General features: G+C 42.0%; 6 protein-coding genes across 6 annotated transcripts in view; 5 read left to right on the forward strand and 1 right to left on the reverse strand.

Moving 5' to 3' along the window:
• The first annotated feature begins 259 nt into the window (after nt 1-259).
• On the forward strand, nt 260-1,323 carry LOC125013762 (olfactory receptor 5F1-like). The gene has a single exon (XM_047594658.1). It carries the CDS (start codon nt 274-276, stop codon nt 1,321-1,323), a length of 1,050 nt encoding a protein of 349 aa, XP_047450614.1. The 5' UTR covers nt 260-273.
• A 3,178-nt stretch (nt 1,324-4,501) lies between these two features.
• LOC125013763 (olfactory receptor 51G2-like) lies at nt 4,502-5,680 on the forward strand. Its single transcript, XM_047594659.1, has one exon. It carries the CDS (start codon nt 4,676-4,678, stop codon nt 5,678-5,680), a length of 1,005 nt encoding a protein of 334 aa, XP_047450615.1. The 5' UTR covers nt 4,502-4,675.
• Nucleotides 5,681-7,220: 1,540 nt separating this feature from the next.
• Nucleotides 7,221-8,930, forward strand: LOC125013765 (olfactory receptor 49-like). Its single transcript, XM_047594662.1, is given in 3 exon segments — nt 7,221-8,128; nt 8,429-8,465; nt 8,814-8,930. Coding segments are annotated over 3 exon segments (1,062 nt in total).
• Nucleotides 8,931-9,943: 1,013 nt separating this feature from the next.
• The window catches only part of LOC125013006 (olfactory receptor 52K1-like), a 41,360-nt gene continuing 30,699 nt past the window's right edge, over nt 9,944-20,604 (forward strand). The window contains exons 1-2 of the mRNA XM_047593265.1: nt 9,944-10,086; nt 10,305-10,440. The gene's annotated coding sequence lies outside the window, so the exon portion shown is untranslated. The remainder of the gene's footprint in view (nt 10,087-10,304; nt 10,441-20,604) is intronic.
• LOC125013766 (olfactory receptor 142-like) lies at nt 14,787-16,048 on the reverse strand. The gene has a single exon (XM_047594663.1). It carries the CDS (start codon nt 15,711-15,713, stop codon nt 14,787-14,789), a length of 927 nt encoding a protein of 308 aa, XP_047450619.1. The 5' UTR covers nt 15,714-16,048.
• LOC125013005 (olfactory receptor 52E2-like) lies at nt 17,674-19,506 on the forward strand. The gene has a single exon (XM_047593263.1). The coding sequence runs from the start codon at nt 17,904-17,906 to the stop codon at nt 18,828-18,830; it is 927 nt and encodes a 308-aa protein (XP_047449219.1). The 5' UTR covers nt 17,674-17,903; the 3' UTR covers nt 18,831-19,506.

The raw sequence follows: 20,604 nt of genomic DNA on the forward strand, positions 1-20,604 counted from the left end.
GGACAGGCCTGGACTTGGAAAAGGTATAAAACATCAGTGGTTCTTGCCATCCACAGCTGGAGGTGATGGTCGCACTCTGCAGACCAGGTGAAATATCCAGAACAGATTTCTGTTTAAAGGTTCTTTGGTTTCTGGATTTAGTCTCATACTCTGATAGAAATAACGTGTTAAAATAAGAGGAAGTGAAGCAGTGTCAGAAAGGCGTCAGAATATAGAATACAGCCCTAAAATCATCTGCTGTAATGAACCGTTTTTTTAAAATGACAACTTTAAATGAAACTGGTGATTTATTTTAGGCTACGTGAAGAGAAACGTTTTCATTATTTGCACAGTTCACCTATTGTGATAACTAACTCAAGAACAATGTCAAATTCAACTTTATCTTTATCTTATTTTATTCTCGGAGCTTATTTGCAGATCGGACACTTAAGATATTTGTGTTTCATGATAACTGCTTTGCTGTATGTTGTTATAGTTGTAGTCAACATGTCTCTGGTGCTGCTGATCTGTGTGAACAGGAGCTTACATGAGCCCATGTACATGTTCCTGTGCAGCCTGTTTGTTAATGAGCTGTATGGCAGCACAGGCTTGTTCCCGTTCCTCCTGATCCAGATCCTGTCAGACCTCCACACGGTTCCTGCTCCGCTCTGTTTTCTGCAGATTTACTGTCTCTATACTTATGCCAGTACTGAGTTTTGTAATTTAGCCGTCATGTCTTATGACCGGTACCTTGCTATCTGTTGTCCTCTACAATATAATGCTCGTATGACAACAAACCATGTCACTGTCCTGATTATTGCTCTATGGTTATACTCACATGTTAAATTTCTCATCACTTTATCCTTAAACCTTCGTTTGTCATTTTGTGAAAACTCCCTAAACAGCTTGTTCTGCCGTAATTACCTTGTTGTTAAATTGGCCTGTTCTGACGTTAAGGTGAATAACATTTATGGTCTCTTTGGTATTTTCATTTCTATTGTTGTCCCTCTTGTTCCCATCCTCTTCTCCTACATGAAGATCCTCAGAGTGTGTTTCTCTGGCTCTGGACAAACCCGTCAGAAAGCTCTGAGTACCTGCACGCCTCACCTCGTATCACTCTTGAACTTTTCTTTCGGCTGCTGCTTTGAGATTCTCCAGAGCAGGTTTGATATGAGCGGTGTGCCCAGTTTGTTGAGTATCATTCTCTCCCTGTATTTTGTTATAATTCAGCCTCTTTTGAATCCGATCATGTACGGAACACAAATGTCTATATTACGAAAAACCTACAAGGATGTAGTCTGTGTTAAATTGCTGGGTTGTTACAAGGAACAATTGCAATTTTAGTAATCAGTGCAATCGAATCTTATTTTATGCGTAATAAACAATGAACTCTATAACACTATCTGGTAACACTTTCTATGAAGGTTGTATTTATAATGCCCTATGAATGCACTCATAATGTTTTATAAGGTGTCTATAAAGCATTATAATGGTCATTATTACCATCTATACATATTCACAAGTCGTTATAACCAACTTCATGATGCATTATGAAACTGGTTATGAATGATTATAATTTTAATCTGAATAGTGCATTATAAATATGTCAATATCTGCCTAGTCACTTGTTAGTTTTATAATGCATCATAACTACTTTGCTTTGCTAAATGTGTATAGTGATGCATAATGACTTTTGACTTCGCCTACAGTGCTTTATGTCTGTAGTTATAAGTATATGTAATAAAGTTATAATAATTCTATACATCTCCCTACAGCACACTGTTATAAACAGCTATGCAATATCATAAGTGCTATTTTTCAGCGCTAAGTAAAGTGACAAGAATATGACACTATTATTAACAGATATAAGTTACTATGAGTAATTAAAAGGTGCAATGAACTAAGTCCCGAGTCTAGGCATCTTTACCCCATATGCACAATGTTAATATCAAAGGTGTTATTTGTCAGCTTTAGGTAAATTAGTGCAAATGAGGTGTTGTGGATATAAGACTATTATAAACAAATATGAGGCACAATGAAATGAGAGCCTGGACAGTAAAGACAAAAGGAATGTATTTAGTTCACTTTATTTTCATTTAAACCAACACACATAATCAGAATGATTATCAATGCTCTGAGCACATTACACAAACACATGAAACACGTGAAACAGGCCACAAAAGTGGCACGGCGTGGTCCTAGAGATGTGGCTCTTAAAAGTGCCTTTGGGTTGGTGACGTGATTCAGGGTCAGAGGTCAGGAGATGGTTTGACAGCAACTACAAGAAGAACAGAGGCAAATCTTTAGTGCTCTAGCTGGGTTTGTTTTTATGCAGAAAGGTTTGAATGAAAACACATAAGCAGATCAGGTTTTTTTTGTTTAAAGCAGCCTTACCCGTAGGTGACTTAAGCTAGCTAGACGAAAGTTACCAGACACGGCTAGTTTTAACTCACAAATTAGATCGTTTTCATTTTCTTGCGTTTAATGATTGAAACCATTCGAAATCATTGCTTTAATATGTAAACGATGTGTTTCATGTAAGCAAAGTAAGGCATTAGCTCACAAAACACTAGCAGGACAGAGAGACAACCTACCTGTCCTGGAGAGGACTCAGAGGAGAAAGGAAAGAAAAGACGCTTTACGACTAGTACATACAGTCAATGCTTTACGACAGTGGGAGGAGCTGGGACGGAGGTGGGTGGGTGGGGTCAGAGGTCAGGGGTCATGGACTAAGGAATGACATTTCTACAATAATAATAATATAAATAAAAACGATATCAAAATAATATCTGACGGCATTCAATAAATGAGGACATTTCTAGCGATCCTGTATAAAGAAGCAGTTAAATGCCAACCCGGTGTCACAGTGGATGTGAAACTGTCACGAAAATTAATCTATTGTTTGGTGTCTGCCGATTTTTCTCAAATCGGCAGGCACCAATCGCTAGAAATGTCCGCCTTTATTGAATGACCATTATAATGCTTTATAGACACCTTATAAAACATTATGAGTGCATTCATAGGGCATTATAAATACAACCTTCATAGAAAGTGTTACCCACTATCTCTGAATATGTAAATAAAATACTCAACAAAATATTAAAAGCTCACATGCTTTTACCAATAAAATATCCATGGGTTCTACCTCCCATTCTACTTTTAGAACCTCTAGGAACCACAAGCAGACCTGCACTTAGAGATGGTAGTGATCTGTTGGGACAGTTGGTTCTATGAGGTCTTTCAGATATGATGGAGCTCGGCCTTTCAGGGCCTTGTATGTAAGGAGGAGGATTTTAAATTCAATTCTAGATTTTAAAGGGAGCCAATGAAGAGAAGCTAATACTGGAGTAATATGATCTCTCTTGCTAATTCCTGTCAGTGCTCTTGCTGCAGCGTTTTGAATCAGTTGGAGGCTTTTTAAAGAGTATTTGGAGCCAGACAGTAACGAGTTACAATAATCCAGCCTGGAAGACACAAATGCATCAACTAGTTTTTCTGCATCACTCTGAGAAAGGATGTTTCTGTTCTCCTGTTCTTCTTCTCTCTCTCTCTTCTCTGGTTCTACCCGGCTGGTCTTCAGCAGATGGTTCCCAAGCCCACATTGCATTGCATTTTTTGTCCTCCACTACGTCACGGATTTGAGTCCTGTTGCTAGTGCTAACAGTGAATAATAGTGAATTAATAGTGACTCGTTTCACTGCCCTGCCTCAACTTTTACAGTGTCATATATCACAGTATCATCAACATAAGACCTGTTTGAACATTTTTGGGAAACAAGGAAAAACACAAGTTTTAGCAGCACATTGGTGTTTTTTATTGAAATTGAAAAAGCATATCAATAAATGACTAAGGCTTCTTCTACTGGTACTGGTCCCACTGCTGAACGTAACATAAACATTACCTGCTAGTGCAAAAATACACAACAACTACAATAACGCTGCAGATTTTAGTCTTATCAGCATCAGCAGTACTACATGTTTAAAAAGGACTTAGACATTTATGCTGGGGGGCTAAAGATTTAGAAAATTACTTTTATGATGCAGGTAATAAAAAAACATCTCGGCGCTGTCTGATAAAAAACACGTATCTATACAACATGTCCGCATTCTACCCCAGCAACTGACACGTTCGGTTTTCATACGACTGATGGAACGATGCTTTAAGACGCAATCTATTTAAAATGTAAGGATGTCAGTCAAAAAGCAGGTATGAAAAAAGAAATTTGGACATACGTGTTAACACAGCAGAGAAGCAACATTATACGTGACATTATATGAAAAAATCTAAATGTTAAACAGCCTCTTGGATCAACACATTTCTATGGACTAAGTAACTGTTTGAGCAGTAAGAACCCCAAAGTCTGCATATGTGTTTAACCTTAAATTAATGATGTATGGACGCTGTTCTACAGGGTTCTACAGGGTTCTACAGGGAATCACTATGGAGCGTATAAATAAGGAGACGGAGCTGAAGGTGCGCGTCAGTCAGGCAGTGGTTTGCTGCAGAGAAAGGTGTGACAGAAAGTCCTTCACATTATTTAAGGTGGGGAGTGAATGGTGAGTTCATGCTGATTGTCGACTCCTTTTACTTTAAATTTGAATATTTGACAGAAAAAGTAAAAAGTGAAACAAGGTGAAGCTCGACTAAGATGTAAACTACACGTGTGTGTCAGAGAAATGATTCATTATTCATAGAAATGACAAACAAATATTTATATAATTTGCAAACTGTTCTTTTACCTCAAACTAGAAACATGGTCAATTCAACTTTATCCTACTTCGTTCTTAGCGCGTACGTTCATTTAGGAAATCTGAGGTACTTTTATTTCACGTTGACTGCTTTGCTGTACGTTGTTATAGTTGTAGTCAACATGTCTCTGGTGCTGCTGATCTGTGTGAACAGGAGCTTACATGAACCTATGTACATGTTCCTGTGCAGCCTGTTTGTGAATGAGCTGTATGGCAGCACAGGCTTGTTCCCGTTCCTCCTGGTCCAGATCCTCTCAGACCTCCACACGGTTCCTGCTCCGCTCTGTTTCCTGCAGATTTACTGTCTCTATACTTATGCTCACGTAGAGTTCTGTAATTTAGCCGTCATGTCTTATGACCGGTACCTGGCCATCTGCTGTCCTCTGCAGTATAACACACGTATGACGTATAACAAAGCGCTTATCTTAATTGGGCTGATATGGTTTTACTCTTTTGTCAAATTCTTAATTACTTTATCCTTAAACATCCGTTTGCCTCTTTGTGGAAACATCATAAACAGTTTGTATTGTCACAACTACCTGGTGGTGAAGTTGGCCTGTTCTGGTGCCGAAGTGAATAACATCTTTGGACTCTTTGGTACCGTCCTCACAGTTCTAGTCCCTCTGCTTCCCATCCTCTTCTCCTACATGAAGATCCTCAGAGTGTGTTTCTCTGGCTCTGGACAAACCCGTCAGAAAGCTCTGAGTACCTGCATGCCTCACCTCGTATCACTCTGGAACTTCTCTTTCGGCTGCTGCTTTGAGATTCTCCAGAGCAGGTTTGATATGAGCCGTGTGCCCAGTTTGATGAGGATCATTCTCTCTCTGTATTTCCTCCTCATTCAGCCTCTTCTGAATCCCATCATGTACGGGATGAAAATGTCAAAAATCAGAAAGATGTACAAACACATGTTCTGTTATAATATGTTTGCTTGTCACAGGGATGAGATGTAAAAATTAAAGTTTGAACTGGCACTTATTGTGTTGTTGCACTGGAGAGTTTATTCAAAAAATCATAAAGTTTTTTTAAATATTTAAAATGCCTAAAGATTGAAACAAGTACCAGAAAATGATGTGAGTCATGTAAAAGCTGAGCTGGAGGCTGAAGCTCCAACACGATGAACACATGAAGGAACGAAGGACGATTTCATTACCTGATCTTATTTATCTGATCTGGTCATGAAGGTCCAGACATTTACATGATAAAACCACCCAAAGGTTTTAACAGGGAACAACTTAAATGAGTTTGAATCTTTCCTCTGATTCTCTGACTCACGTTGACTCTTAGTTCAGACCTGATCCAGGTTAAACAGGCGACCTTAGTGAGGATAAGAGGTTGAAGATAAGATGACATGTGACTGCACCCACATCACAATAAAACTACAAAATGAATCAGATACGTGAAGAGACACACTTCATCATCAGCCTCCAACTCTCATTCCAACTACAGGCTCAAACCGTCCGTCTGCCAGATAATAATAATCTGCACATCATTATTTATTCAACATCTGCTTCAGTGACTCATTTATTAATCAGTAAAGTATTTGTGTTGTTGGTCAGATGATCTTTATTTCATTTATGGACTTTGTGGAGTCTGGTTCATTTTGCAACATTGATTTTCCTCCAACTCTTCCGAATCCTCTGACTCCCCCGACTCCTCCGACTCCTCCAGGTGGGATGTTGGCTCCTCCGGTCTGGAGCTGCTGAGGCCTTTAGGGGGCCATGTTTAAGGCACCGGATCTTCCAGATCTGTGGCAGCAGCTTCAGCTCGAGGCTCCGGTTGAAGACCTGCTCCACACAGAACAGGACTTAGAGAGTCTGGAGCTGACGCCATCGGTCCTCCTGGTCTGCTGTGGAGGTGTTGATATACACAGTCCATCATGGCATCGATGCCCGTCAGCATCAGTGGCAGCAGATCGACGCACTGAGGGCGAGATGCACCAGACGTTAATGATCCTTCCATATCTATAGGAAACGGGACCTGAATGAGTTCTGATATCGTGGTTTAAATGAAACGAGCCAATGAATGATGGTGACCAGCACAATCACCAAGGAGCTGCTTTCACCAGAAACAGCTCAGCTTTCATGTTTAAGCTTTGATTCAGACAAAACGATGAGTTGCATCGTTGGTTGTTGGTTTTCACTGGTTGGTGCAGAAACATCATAAACTACATGATCCTCATTTACTGACTCCATGTTTATTTAAATCTGCCTTTGCGTTGTCCTCACTTCTCCGGAGCGTCGGCAGAAACATGGCTGGGCCTTTGATGATGAGGTCATCATCTGTGGGCGGGAACTGACCTGAAGAAGCAGAAATAACAGACTGAGTTCAGTCGGGGGGGATCTGAACACAACAGTGTGATGACCTGTGTTTGTTTCTCTGCTGACTGTGAGATGGAAGTTTGTGTTGAAGTGAATGACTGAGACGTGAAGCTGTGTCTGTGGAGACGGATCTGATCAGAGCTGATATCGTCCTGGTTGAACGAGGATCGTGATGAACTCCTCTCAGGTTTCACTCTTCACATTCAGCGCCTACTTAGACGTTGGGGTTTTGAGATATTTCTTGTTCCTGGTCGTCCTGCTGCTGTACGTCCTGATTGTTGCTGCTAACGTGGCTGTGATGCTGCTGATCTGCACAAACAGGAGCTTACATGAGCCTATGTACATGTTCCTGTGCAGCCTGTTTGTTAATGAGTTGTATGGCAGCACAGGCTTGTTCCCGTTCCTCCTGGTCCAGATCCTCTCAGACCTCCACACGGTTCCTGCTCCGCTCTGTTTCCTGCAGGTTTTTGTGGTTTATTCTTACGGTTGTGTGGAGTTTGCAAACTTAGCCGTCATGTCGTATGACCGGTACCTGGCTATCTGCTGCCCTCTGCAGTATCATTCACGCATGACCACATCCAAGGTCGCTGTGCTCGTTGCTCTGAGCTGGTTGTCCCCATTTCTTTCCATCTCTGTTTTGATTTCTTTAATCGTTCCTCTGCAGCTTTGTGGAAACATCATCAACAAAGTCTACTGTGACAACTACTCCATCGTTAAACTCTCCTGCTACGACACAACAGTCAATAACATCTATGGACTCGTTGCCACGTCTCTTACCATCTTATGCCCCGTGTCTCTTATTTTTTACACCTACATGAAGATCCTTAGAATCTGTTTCTCTGGCTCTAAGCAGACGAGGCAAAAAGCCGTCAGCACCTGCACACCTCACCTGGCCTCGCTGCTCAACTTCTCCTTCGGCTGCTTCTTTGAAATATTACAGAGCAGATTTAACATGAACAATGTCCCCAACATGCTGAGAATATTCTTGTCTTTATATTTCCTGACATGTCAGCCGCTCTTCAATCCGCTAATGTACGGACTGAACATGTCAAAAATCAGCATCATATGTAAAAACCTGATGTCTGCTGAAACGTAGGGCGTCTTATCTGACGTCTTATCTGACGTCTTATCTGACGTCCCGTCCTATCGACCGGATTCATTCCTCTGTCTGTGTAGTTAAAGCAAAGCAGTATAGCTACAATGACAACTGTAATCTCTGAAATACATCACATGTGACGTCCTGAGGACACATCAGATATATGACGAGAATGTGACGTGTGTTGTTGTGTTGTTGCCTTTTGTGAATCATCGAACGTTGAGATGCAGACGGAGAAATGTTTGTTAATTTAACATCACTGAGAACATCTTTAACTCAATAAGACTGAATTTCCTGCAGTTTTCATGAAGATTCACTTGTGTCAGAGCAGGTTTAATGTGTTTAATGTTGTTTTTGTGACACTCTCTCCTCACTAATCCGTCGCTGCCCCCGTTCATACGGGTTAAAGCCATGTTCTAACAGGGACTCTCACCGTGGACCTCTGGTCGTCTGCAATAATGTCGGAGGTTTTCTGTGATCTTAACACCACGTTAAACATCCATGTCTACATTTTATAAAAGTAAAAGTTTGATCTTAAATGACCTGAACCCTGTTTGTGGTAACACAGTTTCCTGAGATAAAACTGATCCACAGAGAATCAGGGCGAGTTTTTACTGTTTCTGGTCTTTGTTCTGTCTCTTGTCTCTTGTCTCTTGTCTCGTCCTGAAGATGTTTGATGAATCAAAGTGTGGACAGATGTTAATGAGCAAAGACACGTTCACCCATTCAGACCAGGATGAACCCGTTAACGCCACCATTCATGTGTTCATCTGCTTTAAACACTGACACGTCCTCGGCCACTTCTTCCAAAGTAACTAAACCTGTCACAAAGTGTAAACCTGCAGCAGAGACACAACTATGAACACATTCAGTTTGTTTATCCTCATGAACTCAGACGTAGGGGGCGATATCTGAACCACGGGACCAGGTCCCAGGTAGAACTGGTCCCAGTGTGTTCACTAGTGTGAACAGGACTTAGGAGGAAGAAGGTTCACATGGGAAACCAAGAACTGTTGTAGTTTTGCTTTAAAATGATCATATTTTGACCCAAACTATCATATGTACTGGAACAGCCTAATTTAAAGTCAAGGCTCTTCTGTCTGCATGTATCTTCAATAACCCAACACTTTCACATATTCACCCTTTCATATCGTACAGGCCCTGAAACCAGCGTACAAACATTTGTTTCAGTGTTTGTGTTTCCTTTTTAATAAAATGTGTTGCTGTAGAGTTGTTCAGTTGTGTTGTTTGTTAACTATATACTGTTTGTAGGTGTGTCTGGAAAGGCTGAATAATTTACTCAGTCAGGTCTAAACGAGGAGCGATTGATGTCACCTGGTTCCTGGTGGCACCAGTTCCAGGGAAGTTCCCTGATTGGCCACTAGGAACCAGGTGAGAGCCTGGTTCCTACAAATGACTTCCTACAACGGTTCTTGAGAGGGTACAAAAGTTCCTGGAGGACACAGAATATGTTTGTGGCCCCGTGGCTGTTATATCCATTCCTTCATTCATTCATTCATATACAGAGGTTAAAATGTTTGTGTTGTAATAAATAAAAGTTTATGAAGGTAAATATGTTTTAAAAATGGTTGATTATAAAATGTTAAACTGTACTTTCATGTGCAGTTAAAAGAGTCGGAGATAAAAAGGTGTAGTTTAAAAATCTAATATTTTTGGTTGTCAGAAAGTCAAGAGACCACGTTTGTTGTGAAGTAGCGCAGCATCTCTTTATTCTCTCATCTTTGTATGTGACATCATCCGATCCAGTCCGCACGTGCTTCAGGTGGGAGGAGCTTAGAGTCACCGAAGTGCGCGACAGGTTCGCACCTTCAGAGGCTGCGTTTTTCCGGGCGTCCGAGTGGGAAAGTCAGCGGAAAAACTTCCAGGACTGACGGAGAGTCGTCCTGTGGTGGATGTGGGTGAACTCCAGAAGCTACCAGAGGTAAATTCATGTGTTTTAAAGTGCTAAGTGCTGTTGTTTATTTTAAATGTGTAAACCCGAGCTGAATCGCTAATTGCTGCTAGCCTTTAGCTTGGCCTCCTCGCAGGCTTCCACTCTGCATTGCAGCTAGCAGTTGCTAACTTCTGTCAGAAATACTGTGGGTTTTTCACCATGAAATGGCCTGTAGCTTAGTTACTAAGCGTAATTGTGTGATTCAGGATATTTGCCATAAGAGGGAGAGAGTGAGGACCGTGGGAGAAACTACCTGTTGTACTTGGTTCATCGCACGTGCTCCTGCACGCGCCATCTTGCCATTGCCCCGCCCCCCATCGCCATCTCTGACTGTGAGGACTCGTGAGTACAGTTACATTTTGCGCCTTTTTGTTTCTGCTGGTTACCGCCACTGAAGCGGCCATTTGTTTCCGGCCTCAAGAGCATCGACCTGAAACGGTTTTATTTAGGTTAAATAATAAAAAGCCCGGTGTGTGTGTGTGTGTGTGTGTGAATGTGTGTGTGTCTGTGTGTGTGAATGTGTGAATACGTGTGTGAATGTGTGTGTGGGCTGGTGGACATTTGAGTTTGCTGGTCGTTGTGACTAAATTATATTCAGGTTCATTCAGGTTCTTGATAATTACAAAGGTGATATTTTAAAATAAACAGATTAACAGAACTTTTATGTTAAAGGGGAAGTACAACCGTTCTGTTTACTTCTTAGAATTTATTGGAGTTACTTTATATCATTATCACAGTTATCACATGTAGCTCCAGACGAACTCAGGCCCTGTCCCACTTTACTATAACACCCCCATTTATTTATCAGGTTTAACCAGCTACATGGACCTGGGTTACATGTTCTCCAGATTCATTTTCTTAGCCATGTCCAGGTTGATTAATTACTGTTGATGAAGGTTTTCTGTGATTCCTTTCTACGAACAGAACGTCTGAATTCTGGTTCCTACCAGAGCGATGCTAAAGACCGTCCTGAATATGTTGACTCACGGTAGATCGATGCCCATGGAGGCAGCTTTTCACCCAGTTGGTTCAAAAAAGGTTCAAAACCTTTATTTTCATTTCAGTGTGGGATGGCGACTTGCATCAGTGTCACAATGGAAATAAACCCAGACAAGAAATGAAATAAATGTTTTTGTTCGTTCATCTATTACCGAATCTGTTAAGTGATGCTAAATAGCCAAGTTTCAGGAGCAGGACCACAAAGTTACCGCGCCTCTTCCGGCTTAAATACCAGCTTCACCTTCTCCTGTTTCCTTCTCATATTCTCCAGCGCTCGTACGATGACGTTATCGCACACACATGTTCGGTCCATGCGGCTCAGACTGTGGGATGAGTTTGTGGCCGGACATCCCCAGTTTAATCTCCTTTTCACAATATGTTGGAAGAGATGGCTCAATAAATATTTATTATTGTCCAACCAGTTATAAGACGTAATGTCATCATCCCATCGTCCCCTACGTCCTGGCGTCGTCTGGGGCACTGGGTGCTGGATCCGGGCTGATCTGGTACCGACAGCAGAACAAAACCAAGACACAGCATCCATAACCACACCAGTGAGCTTTTTCTAGAACCTCCACCACCAGAGCACCAGCTCCCACCCAGAAACCTGGCACCAGGATGCCCACAGCCCAGTGTGTTTACGCCCTCAGTGTGTTTACGCCCTCAGTGTGTTTACGCCCTCAGTGTGTTTACGCCCTCAGTGTGTTTACGCCCACAGTTTAATGGAGCTGTGCCCAAAATCATCACAGTTCACATGCAGCAGAAAACCCAATAACCAACAGGAATGTTTTCTCCTCCTCCACAAGGTGGCAGTATTTGCCTTTTCAGCAGGTTAGTACCATGTTAATTCGCCTCCTCCTGGTTGACCCGTTACGTCTTATAGTAAACCAGAGAAGTTCATGTGCGGGGGCGTCAGTGAACGCAGCATGAAGTAGTCGTGTCTTTGAGTAGCTCCTGAAAATCAACACTTACACCAATATGAGTGGATCCAGCAGAAACGTGGCCGAGGAGAAACCACCCTAACTAATCCCGGTACCAGCTGTACGGCTGTTACGGTACCAGCCGTCCTTTAGCGCGACCCACCAGCTCATTTTTCTCTGAATCCGGGCAGATTGTTGCGTGTTTTCTTTCCTCGTCATTCTTCTCTTCCATGTATCACTCTGGTCACTCCTTAGCCTCATGAAATCCATCTCAGACCATGTAATCCAGCTCCTCCCAGGCCGACCATCCTCACATACCGTTACATCCGTCATAGAAACCACAGGTCTCCATGTCTCCAGCCCATCCTGTGGTTGGGGATGGGGTTCTGGGTTTGGGAGGTCAGTGGTTCTTCCTGGGCTGCTCCAGTTTGTGCTGACTAGGGTGGTCTGGGGGGGCTCGTCTTTATTTCTAATCCTTCTAATCCACCGTAGGCGCCCTGGCTGTAGCGCCCCCTTTGGCTGTGGTGGGTCTCTGGTCTCCTCTCAAAAGTGCAACGGAAACAACACGTTTTTGGTGTTTTCCTGTCACCGGCGTGAAGTCTCTCTGGAATACTGAACATTTTAGAGAATTATGGGAGAGTTGCAGCTCATTCCTGAAGCAAATTTCAGTGGAAACATGGTGTTTTGGTGCGGTTGAGTCCGTACAGTTTGGGATTGAAGAGTGGCTGGTTTGTGATCCAGGCACATGTCCTGATAGATCTGCACAAACAGGAGCTTACATGTTCCCGTTCCTCCTGGTCCAGATCCTCTCAGACCTCCACACGGTTCCTGCTCCGCTCTGTTTCCTGCAGGTTTTTCTGTTTGTTCTTACGGTTGTGTTGAGTTTTTGCCGTTAGCCGTCATGTCGTATGACCGGTACCTGAGTATCTGCTGCCCTTTGCAGCATGGACACACTGCAGGATCACAGCTCTGATCAGTCTGACCTGCTTCTCTGAGATAGTTCAGTCCAGGTTCAGTCCAGGTTCAGTCCAGGTTCAGTCCAGGTTCAGTCCAGGTTCAGTCCAGGTTCAGTCCAGGTTCAGTCCAGGTTCAGTCCAGGTTTCCAGAAATGCTGCAGATGTTTGTCTCTTCGTCCTGTCTCATCTCAGCCTCCGTTCAGCCTCTTCATGTACGGCCTCAACACGTCCAATATCCACGTTCTTTCTAAGACTCTAGTAAACCTCTGGTCTAAAGGTCCGGCCTGTCACAGATTTACTGACTGTGTCGCTTTATTCATATAAACATTTAGTTTTAGGATGAGAACTACGTATGTTTATCTGCTGAGCACCAGAAAAACGATTTTACTTCCTCAACTAGATGATAAGTTTCAACAATAGACATGTTTGTAGAATCAGACTAATTATAAATATGAAATAATTATTGGAAGGTGAAAAAATAAAATCGTCTCTGAAGCTGCATCTTGTTTCTGTGACAGAGACGAGAATAAGACGAAGTGAGGATCTTTATTCCGGTTCTAGCAGGTTAGTGGTGAACAATGAAATCAGGGTTATTTGACTGTTATTCAGTTATTCCTGATGGGTTTCATTTAATAATATGGTTTATTAAATAAATCTAACTCAGAACCTGATGGGAGGTTCTATCCTGCAGATTATTCTGCAAAAGAACATTATTAAAGATCATTCTCTGATCACAGAGGATTTAATGTAAATCTTCCCTTTGGGTCAATATAAACCTCCAAAAGTTATTAGAATTAAAAATGTCCCGCTGAGTTTGTGTCAGGTTCTTTCTGCCTAAATATCTTTAAAAAAAGAATATAATCTCACATCACTGATAAAACTCTTATCAAGAATAATAACATATATTATGTTTTCTCACTAAATTAGGAAAATATTTAGAGCCTTTAAACACTGATAAACTTTATCCACTGTAGAAATTCATCATTTTAGAGTCTGACACGAGGAGAACGTGTGAAATAAGAGTGAAAACCCTGTGAGGACGAGTTATGGAGCTTTTAGATAATATTAGATAGAAGATATAGATACGGCTTTATTTGTGTGTAATTCCACACAGGCTGTAAGTAAAGAGTAAAATGTGTGTGGAGATGGATGTGGGCATGTGATGAGACGTGGTTTTATAGTCGGTGCTGCTGCTCTGAATAACGTTAAAACTTTAAATGTAGCTGGTGAACAGGCATCACACCTGGATCTGCAGGAACTCTTAATTAAATACGCGCTGCAGAAGGTTCCTGCTGGAACATGATGTTCGGTGCAGATGTTACTTCTCATAGACGTCACACGATGTCTTTAAAACAAATGTGTCCAGAGAAAAGGACTCACGGTGATGGAGAAGCATCCAGAGAAGAGGAGGAATCCCCTGATTATTAATGTGATCAGATCAGACTCAGATCTGGAAATAAAAGGACAAAGTCCGTCCAGGAAAAGGTTCTGGACGGTTTAGAAATGATTCGTTTGTGTTAATCACGTCTGTGAAGACACTGAAGGAGACGATGGGATGGACAGAGTTTTAAATACTTGGTGACTGGATGTTCACATGACTTCACATCGTTATGAAAGGATTTCATGACAGACTGTGTTAATACTGAGAGAACCAGTGTGATAATGTGACTGATGCATTTAAATGATTAGTTAATATTGATTTAATCTGCACAACAACAGAGAAAACTACAGAAAAAAGACACGAGACATCGTTCCAAAGAAACATTTTAGTGTTTTTATTTCTTTTGTCCAAAACCGAGTTCACGTCACACGTCTATGTTTTAGCAAACAGCAAACTTTTACATAAAATACGAATTTTGGACAAATTCAAGCCGTAAACCAAAGGGTTGAAGAGCGGCTGACACAGGAGCCAGTACAAAGACAGGAATATCCTCAGCATGAGGGGGACGCTGCTCATGGTTGACCTGGCCTGGATCAGCTCGAAGCTGGCGCCAAAGGAGAAGTTTAGGACGGAGGCGATGTGAGGGGAGCAGGTGGCCACGGCTTTCTGCCGGGTCTGCTTCGAACCAGAGAAACAAACCCCAAGGATTTTTATGTACGTGAACAGGATGAAAACTAGAGGAACTCCCACAGTGCTCAGACTGGAAATGAGACCGCTGATGTTGATGAGCGTCGTGTCAGAGCAGGACAGCTTCACCACAGAGTAGTTATCACAGTACACTTTATAAATAATGTCTCCACAAAGCTGCAGAGAGGAACTCAAACAAATCATAATGAGACAGGAGAGGAGGCCGTAGGACCAGGCTGCAGCGATCAGGAGGCCGATCCTCTTAGACGTCATGCGTGTGCTGTACTGCAGGGGGCAGCAGATGGCCAGGTACCGGTCATAGGACATGACGGCTAAACTGATGTACTCCACCGTCCCGTAAGAGTGAAGGAAATAGATCTGGGTGTAACAGAAGTAAGCAGAGACGGTGTGAACGTCAGAGAGAACCTGGACCAGGAGAGACGGGAACAAGGCGGCGCTGCCACACAACTCATTAACAAACAGGCTGCACAGGAACACATACATGGGTTCACGTAAACTCCTGCTCACACAGATCAGCACCATCACAGCCACGTTAGCACAGATAATCAGAACATATAGACACAAGAGGAGCAGGAAATAGAAGTATCTCAATAAGCCTGTGTCAGAGTAAACAGCCAGTTTAAACAAAGGAACGTGTGTTGAGTTTGTCATGATTCTCAGAAACAAGCAGCCGAAGCATCAACACACAGGAAATGTTCATCAAAGCTGAGTTAAACCAAACTAATGAAACTTGCTCCAATAAAACCACATGAACATGAATGAGCCGTGCCCCCCCCTCCTACCTGAGCTCAGCTCTGCTCCTGCCTCCTTTAAACCCCCCAGCTGATGCCTCGCCACCAAATACCCCACAGGTCGGGGGCCGCTCGGGGCCATGGGGCCTCCTGGTTGGTTATTCTGCTTCATGCTGCCACTAATTAGTCACAGGTCTGGGTCTGGTCCAGGGTTCATCTTCTGGAACGGTGCTTAAAGAATGAAAACATACAAAAACTGAGCATTTTGATTTTAAATCAACATGAAAGTTGAACAGAACATTAATTTAAATGATATAAATACAACTAAGACTAAGAAATAAATGAGCCAATATAATAATAATAATAATAATAATAAACCAGAGTCGTGGGGTCTGTCTCATCACAGACGCTACATCTCTGGTCTTTTAATAAAATGCTATGCTAATGCTATGTGTGGTCAGATGTTGGATCTAATTCCAGGTGTTTCCTCCTTGTTGCATCTTTAGAGGTGAGGTCCAGACAAACTTTAGACAAACGTTTGGTCTCAGACATGTTGAAGCTTCACTTCCATCCATGCAGCTATAGAGCTAAGGAGGCTAAGCTAATTAAACACTCACTGGAACCAGATCAGTCTGGTTACTACCGTTAGCATCAGCACCATTAGCATCAGCACCACTGACCATTTATACTGTACCCCGCCCACCCAACACTCTGGTACCTGTTAGCTCAGGCTAACACCTGTCACTCAAAGCGGGAATGTCCTTAATTCTGCAGAAATTTAAACTTAAATAAAAAATAAACAAATGATTTAGAAATGAATTCAGCCCCTGTACAGTCGTCATGAATAGTTAAATAAACTATTGATGCTGTGAAGCCTTTTTAACATTAGTTCTATGGGGATCTGCTCCCTTTTACAGCCTCTAGTGGCCACTCGATGAACTACAGGTTTCTGCACTTAGCATGGGGTTCATGGCTCAGACCCAGAGGTTGGTGCTTGGTTAGCACTGTTAGCATCAGCACGGTTAGCATCAGCATGGTTAGCATCATGGTACCCAGTGTCAGGACACATCTCTAGTTGCAGAACCTCTTAAAGGAACAGATCCAGTCGTCCTGCTTACAGCTTGTTTTTCTGTAGCTGGGAACATTTTGGGCTTTGCCAGCAGGGGGCGCTGCTGTAAACTCTCTAATACTGTACATCCCACAGATTAGGGATGTTCTGGATCCACGAGGCCTCCTCCTCTAGCCTCTAGCTTCTCTCCAGACAAAAAAACAACAATAATTCACCATCTACTTGAGTCTGTCTCCAACGTGGAGGAAACTTTCTACCATTAAAAACCTTCTACACCTTTTATCCTGTGACTATTTGAAAGACTGAATCAGAGTAAATGTGAAAAGGGAACAACTAAAGTGCAGCTTACAATTGTAGTTTCAGTGAGTTTTAATGGGAACAGTTTTATTAAATCTACCAGAAAACAAACAACAAACATCTAAATCAGTACTGACATGTTCAATCCCCTCAAGAAAAATCTACTTTGTGTTAAGATTCTTTTTATTTTTCCACTGATAAACAAAGAGTCAGAGATGAATCAGACTGAAGTGGATTAAAATATTTATGCAAAATGTGATTAAATTTGTGCCAAATATAAAAGTAAAAGGCAGAACTCGTAGTTATCAATAAAATGAAGCTGTTGTCTCCACCAGGGACGAGGGTTGAGAACAGAAACATGACGTTATCAGGTTGTTCGTTGTTCGTTTCCGGTATCTTAGAGACGTGTTCAGGTTCAGTCGGACTCTGGGTGAATGATTGGTTGTTGGTGGTGGAAGGTCCCTGCTCAGTGGATCTAACACCTGGAACCGGTCTGATAATGAGGTCATGTTGCTGCTGTGGGCGTCTTCATCTTTAAAAACTTTAACAGGAGTCCAGGTGGAGCTCAGTTCAGAGTAACTGGTGCATCACCACCGATGGAAAACAGGTGAATCCACTTTGTTTCATCATTTCTAACCAGAGGATGTTTCAGAAGAAATCTGCTCGTGTTTCCTTCACGGTTAAACTGGAGACGATGCTGTAGCTGATGCTCTGTGTTGAGTGGAAGCTGTGACCTGAACCATCATGAACTCCACTCTCCTTCCATATTTCATTCTCGCTGCCTACTTTGACACTGGGACTTTTAAGTACTTGTATTTCATGATTGTCTTGGCTTTGTATGTTGTTATTGTCGGTGCCAACCTCGTCCTGATTGTGTTGATCTGCACAAACAGGAGCTTACATGAGCCCATGTACATGTTCCTGTGCAGCCTGTTTGTGAATGAGCTGTATGGCAGCACAGGCTTGTTCCCGTCGCTCCTGGTCCAGATCCTGTCAGACCTCCACACGGTTCCTGCTCCGCTCTGCTTCCTGCAGATGTACTGTGTGCACACGTATGGAGCTGTGGAGTATCTGAACCTGGCCGTCATGTCCTATGACCGGTACCTGGCCATCTGCCATCCACTACAATACAGCGCACGCATGACATTTAACAAGATCGTGGTCCTGATCGCTGTGACCTGGCTGTACCCGCTGCTCGCATGTATCACCGTCATATACCTAAACTCTCACTCTTTACTGTGTGGGAACGTCATATATAAGGTTTACTGTGACAGCCACTCAGTGGTGAAGCTGGCCTGCTCCAGCGCTAACGTGGCTAACGTGTATGGACTCCTGGCATCCTTTGGTACCATCTTTGGAGCTTTTGCTTTCATCGCATACACCTACATGAAGATCTTTGTGGTGTGTTTCTCTGGCTCCAAGCAGACGAGGCAGAAAGCCGTCAGCACCTGCACACCTCACCTGGCCTCGCTGCTCAACTTCTCCGTGGGCGCCAGCTTTGAGTTAATCCAGAGCCGGTTTGACATGGACAGCGTCCCCATCCTCATCCGGATTCTCTTGTCCCTGTATTTCCTGACGTGTCCTCCTCTCTTCAACCCTGTGATGTACGGCCTGAAAATGTCTAAAATACGTCTCATAGGAAAAAGTCTGATCACAAACACAGGATCATAAACACTTTTATTTTCACGTTGTAATTTAGAGCAACATGTAATGAAAACTATGCTTCTACAGATACAGGAACATGTTCATGACAAACACTGTCCATCATGAGTCACTTCTAATGTTGTATCATGTATATATTTATATATAAATAAGAATATAAAGCCTATATACACTACAGGCCGGTGTTTGCTCCACGATCACACACATCGTCCTCAGTTCAGCTTCATGTGAACTTTAATGTCACCGACTATTGGTGAATAAATGAAGGTTTTAGTTTTAGAGTCGAGAAAATTTACCAGAGTCACAACTTTAGTGCAAAAACAAATCAGTGTGAATTATTTATTTGAACTCTTTGACTGAGTCTGCAGATAAATATCTGTTATAGAACGAATGCGTCGTATGTGCCGTGATTATGCAACAAAAACTCAAACACCGATGGTTCTAGTAAAAGTGTCTCTGATAAGTTCCTCTTTATTAAATAATCAGGTTTGTTCTGATACCAATGAAACTATGATCTTTTATGGCCTGTAGTGAATCTATTTATATATGAATATATTTATAATATGTATGTTTGTAATTACTTGTATGATGCCACTGACTGATGAATGAATGTACTATAGACTACCTCAACCTCAGTGTCACATGTATGTACAGAGTCTCAAATAAAATCTACATTACGCACAAACAGTTTGATCCTTGTGATTCCCCACATATGAAATAATGGAGAGAAAATCTAATGTTTATGACAAATTTAACTACAAAAAGACTTTCTGTTGGTTTGGTTTTATGTCTATTATTATATATAAACAGTCATTTAATTGTGTTCATTGTGAAATTTGAGGACGACAATAATCACAAAGTTAAAAATTGCATATAAATGTCTAAAAAAATCTACTTATATGTTTTAAATTCATTTTAAATGATTAGTAGAATTAAATGTCTAAATAGCACATCTATGGTGAATTAAATATAAATGTGATTAAAATACATTAGATATAGCTGAAAGTGAATGGATGAAGGTGGATGAATCCATCAGGGCCAGAACACGTCTCATCCTCATCCTCCTCCAGACTCATCCTCACATCATAATATCTCCTCCTCCTTCTTTATTTCTGTAATATTTACATTTGACACTAAAACACAGTTAAATTCTAATAAAAATAACAATGAATTAATTAATCGTAAATCGTGTCTTTCTCTCTGGAGGCTCAGTTTGTGACATTGGAAATATTTTTTTGGTGAATGAGGTTTTAAATGTCTCTGTGATGAAGCTCTTTGTTGTGACAAAGATAAAAATACGTTTCAGAGTTTTATAAATCCTTTTATTTCTCATAATGTGGAGTTTAAAACTGTAGACATGACATCCACACAGCAGAGGGCGCTGCTGCCCCCAAAAGAGTCAAACAATCACCTAGTGAATAACTACAGCGTGGGCGAGCACCTCAACATGAGCTGTCTGTGATCTGACCGTAACTCTGGACATAGAGTTACAGTCTAGAACCTTCTGACATTTGTCTCTAAACATCATGATTCACAATATCACAATTGTTGTTTATACAATTCCAAAAGGACTCAAGGATCAGTAGATTTTATCTTTGTGCCCGAGGCAAAGTTCTGGTTTGTGGATCTCAGGAACGTTTGTAGAAGCTTCTCTCTGCTGCGTCTATGGACAGATACTGGACAGGACCATGGACTGAATATAAACATGGAGCAGCTCCTCTAAAGTGAAGCCAACGCTAGCAGAGCTCCCCCTGGTGGCTGGAGGCTGCAGTACAGGTCATAA

The sequence above is a fragment of the Mugil cephalus genome, chromosome 9 (genome assembly GCF_022458985.1).
Source record: "Mugil cephalus isolate CIBA_MC_2020 chromosome 9, CIBA_Mcephalus_1.1, whole genome shotgun sequence".
Taxonomy (NCBI): domain Eukaryota; kingdom Metazoa; phylum Chordata; class Actinopteri; order Mugiliformes; family Mugilidae; genus Mugil; species Mugil cephalus.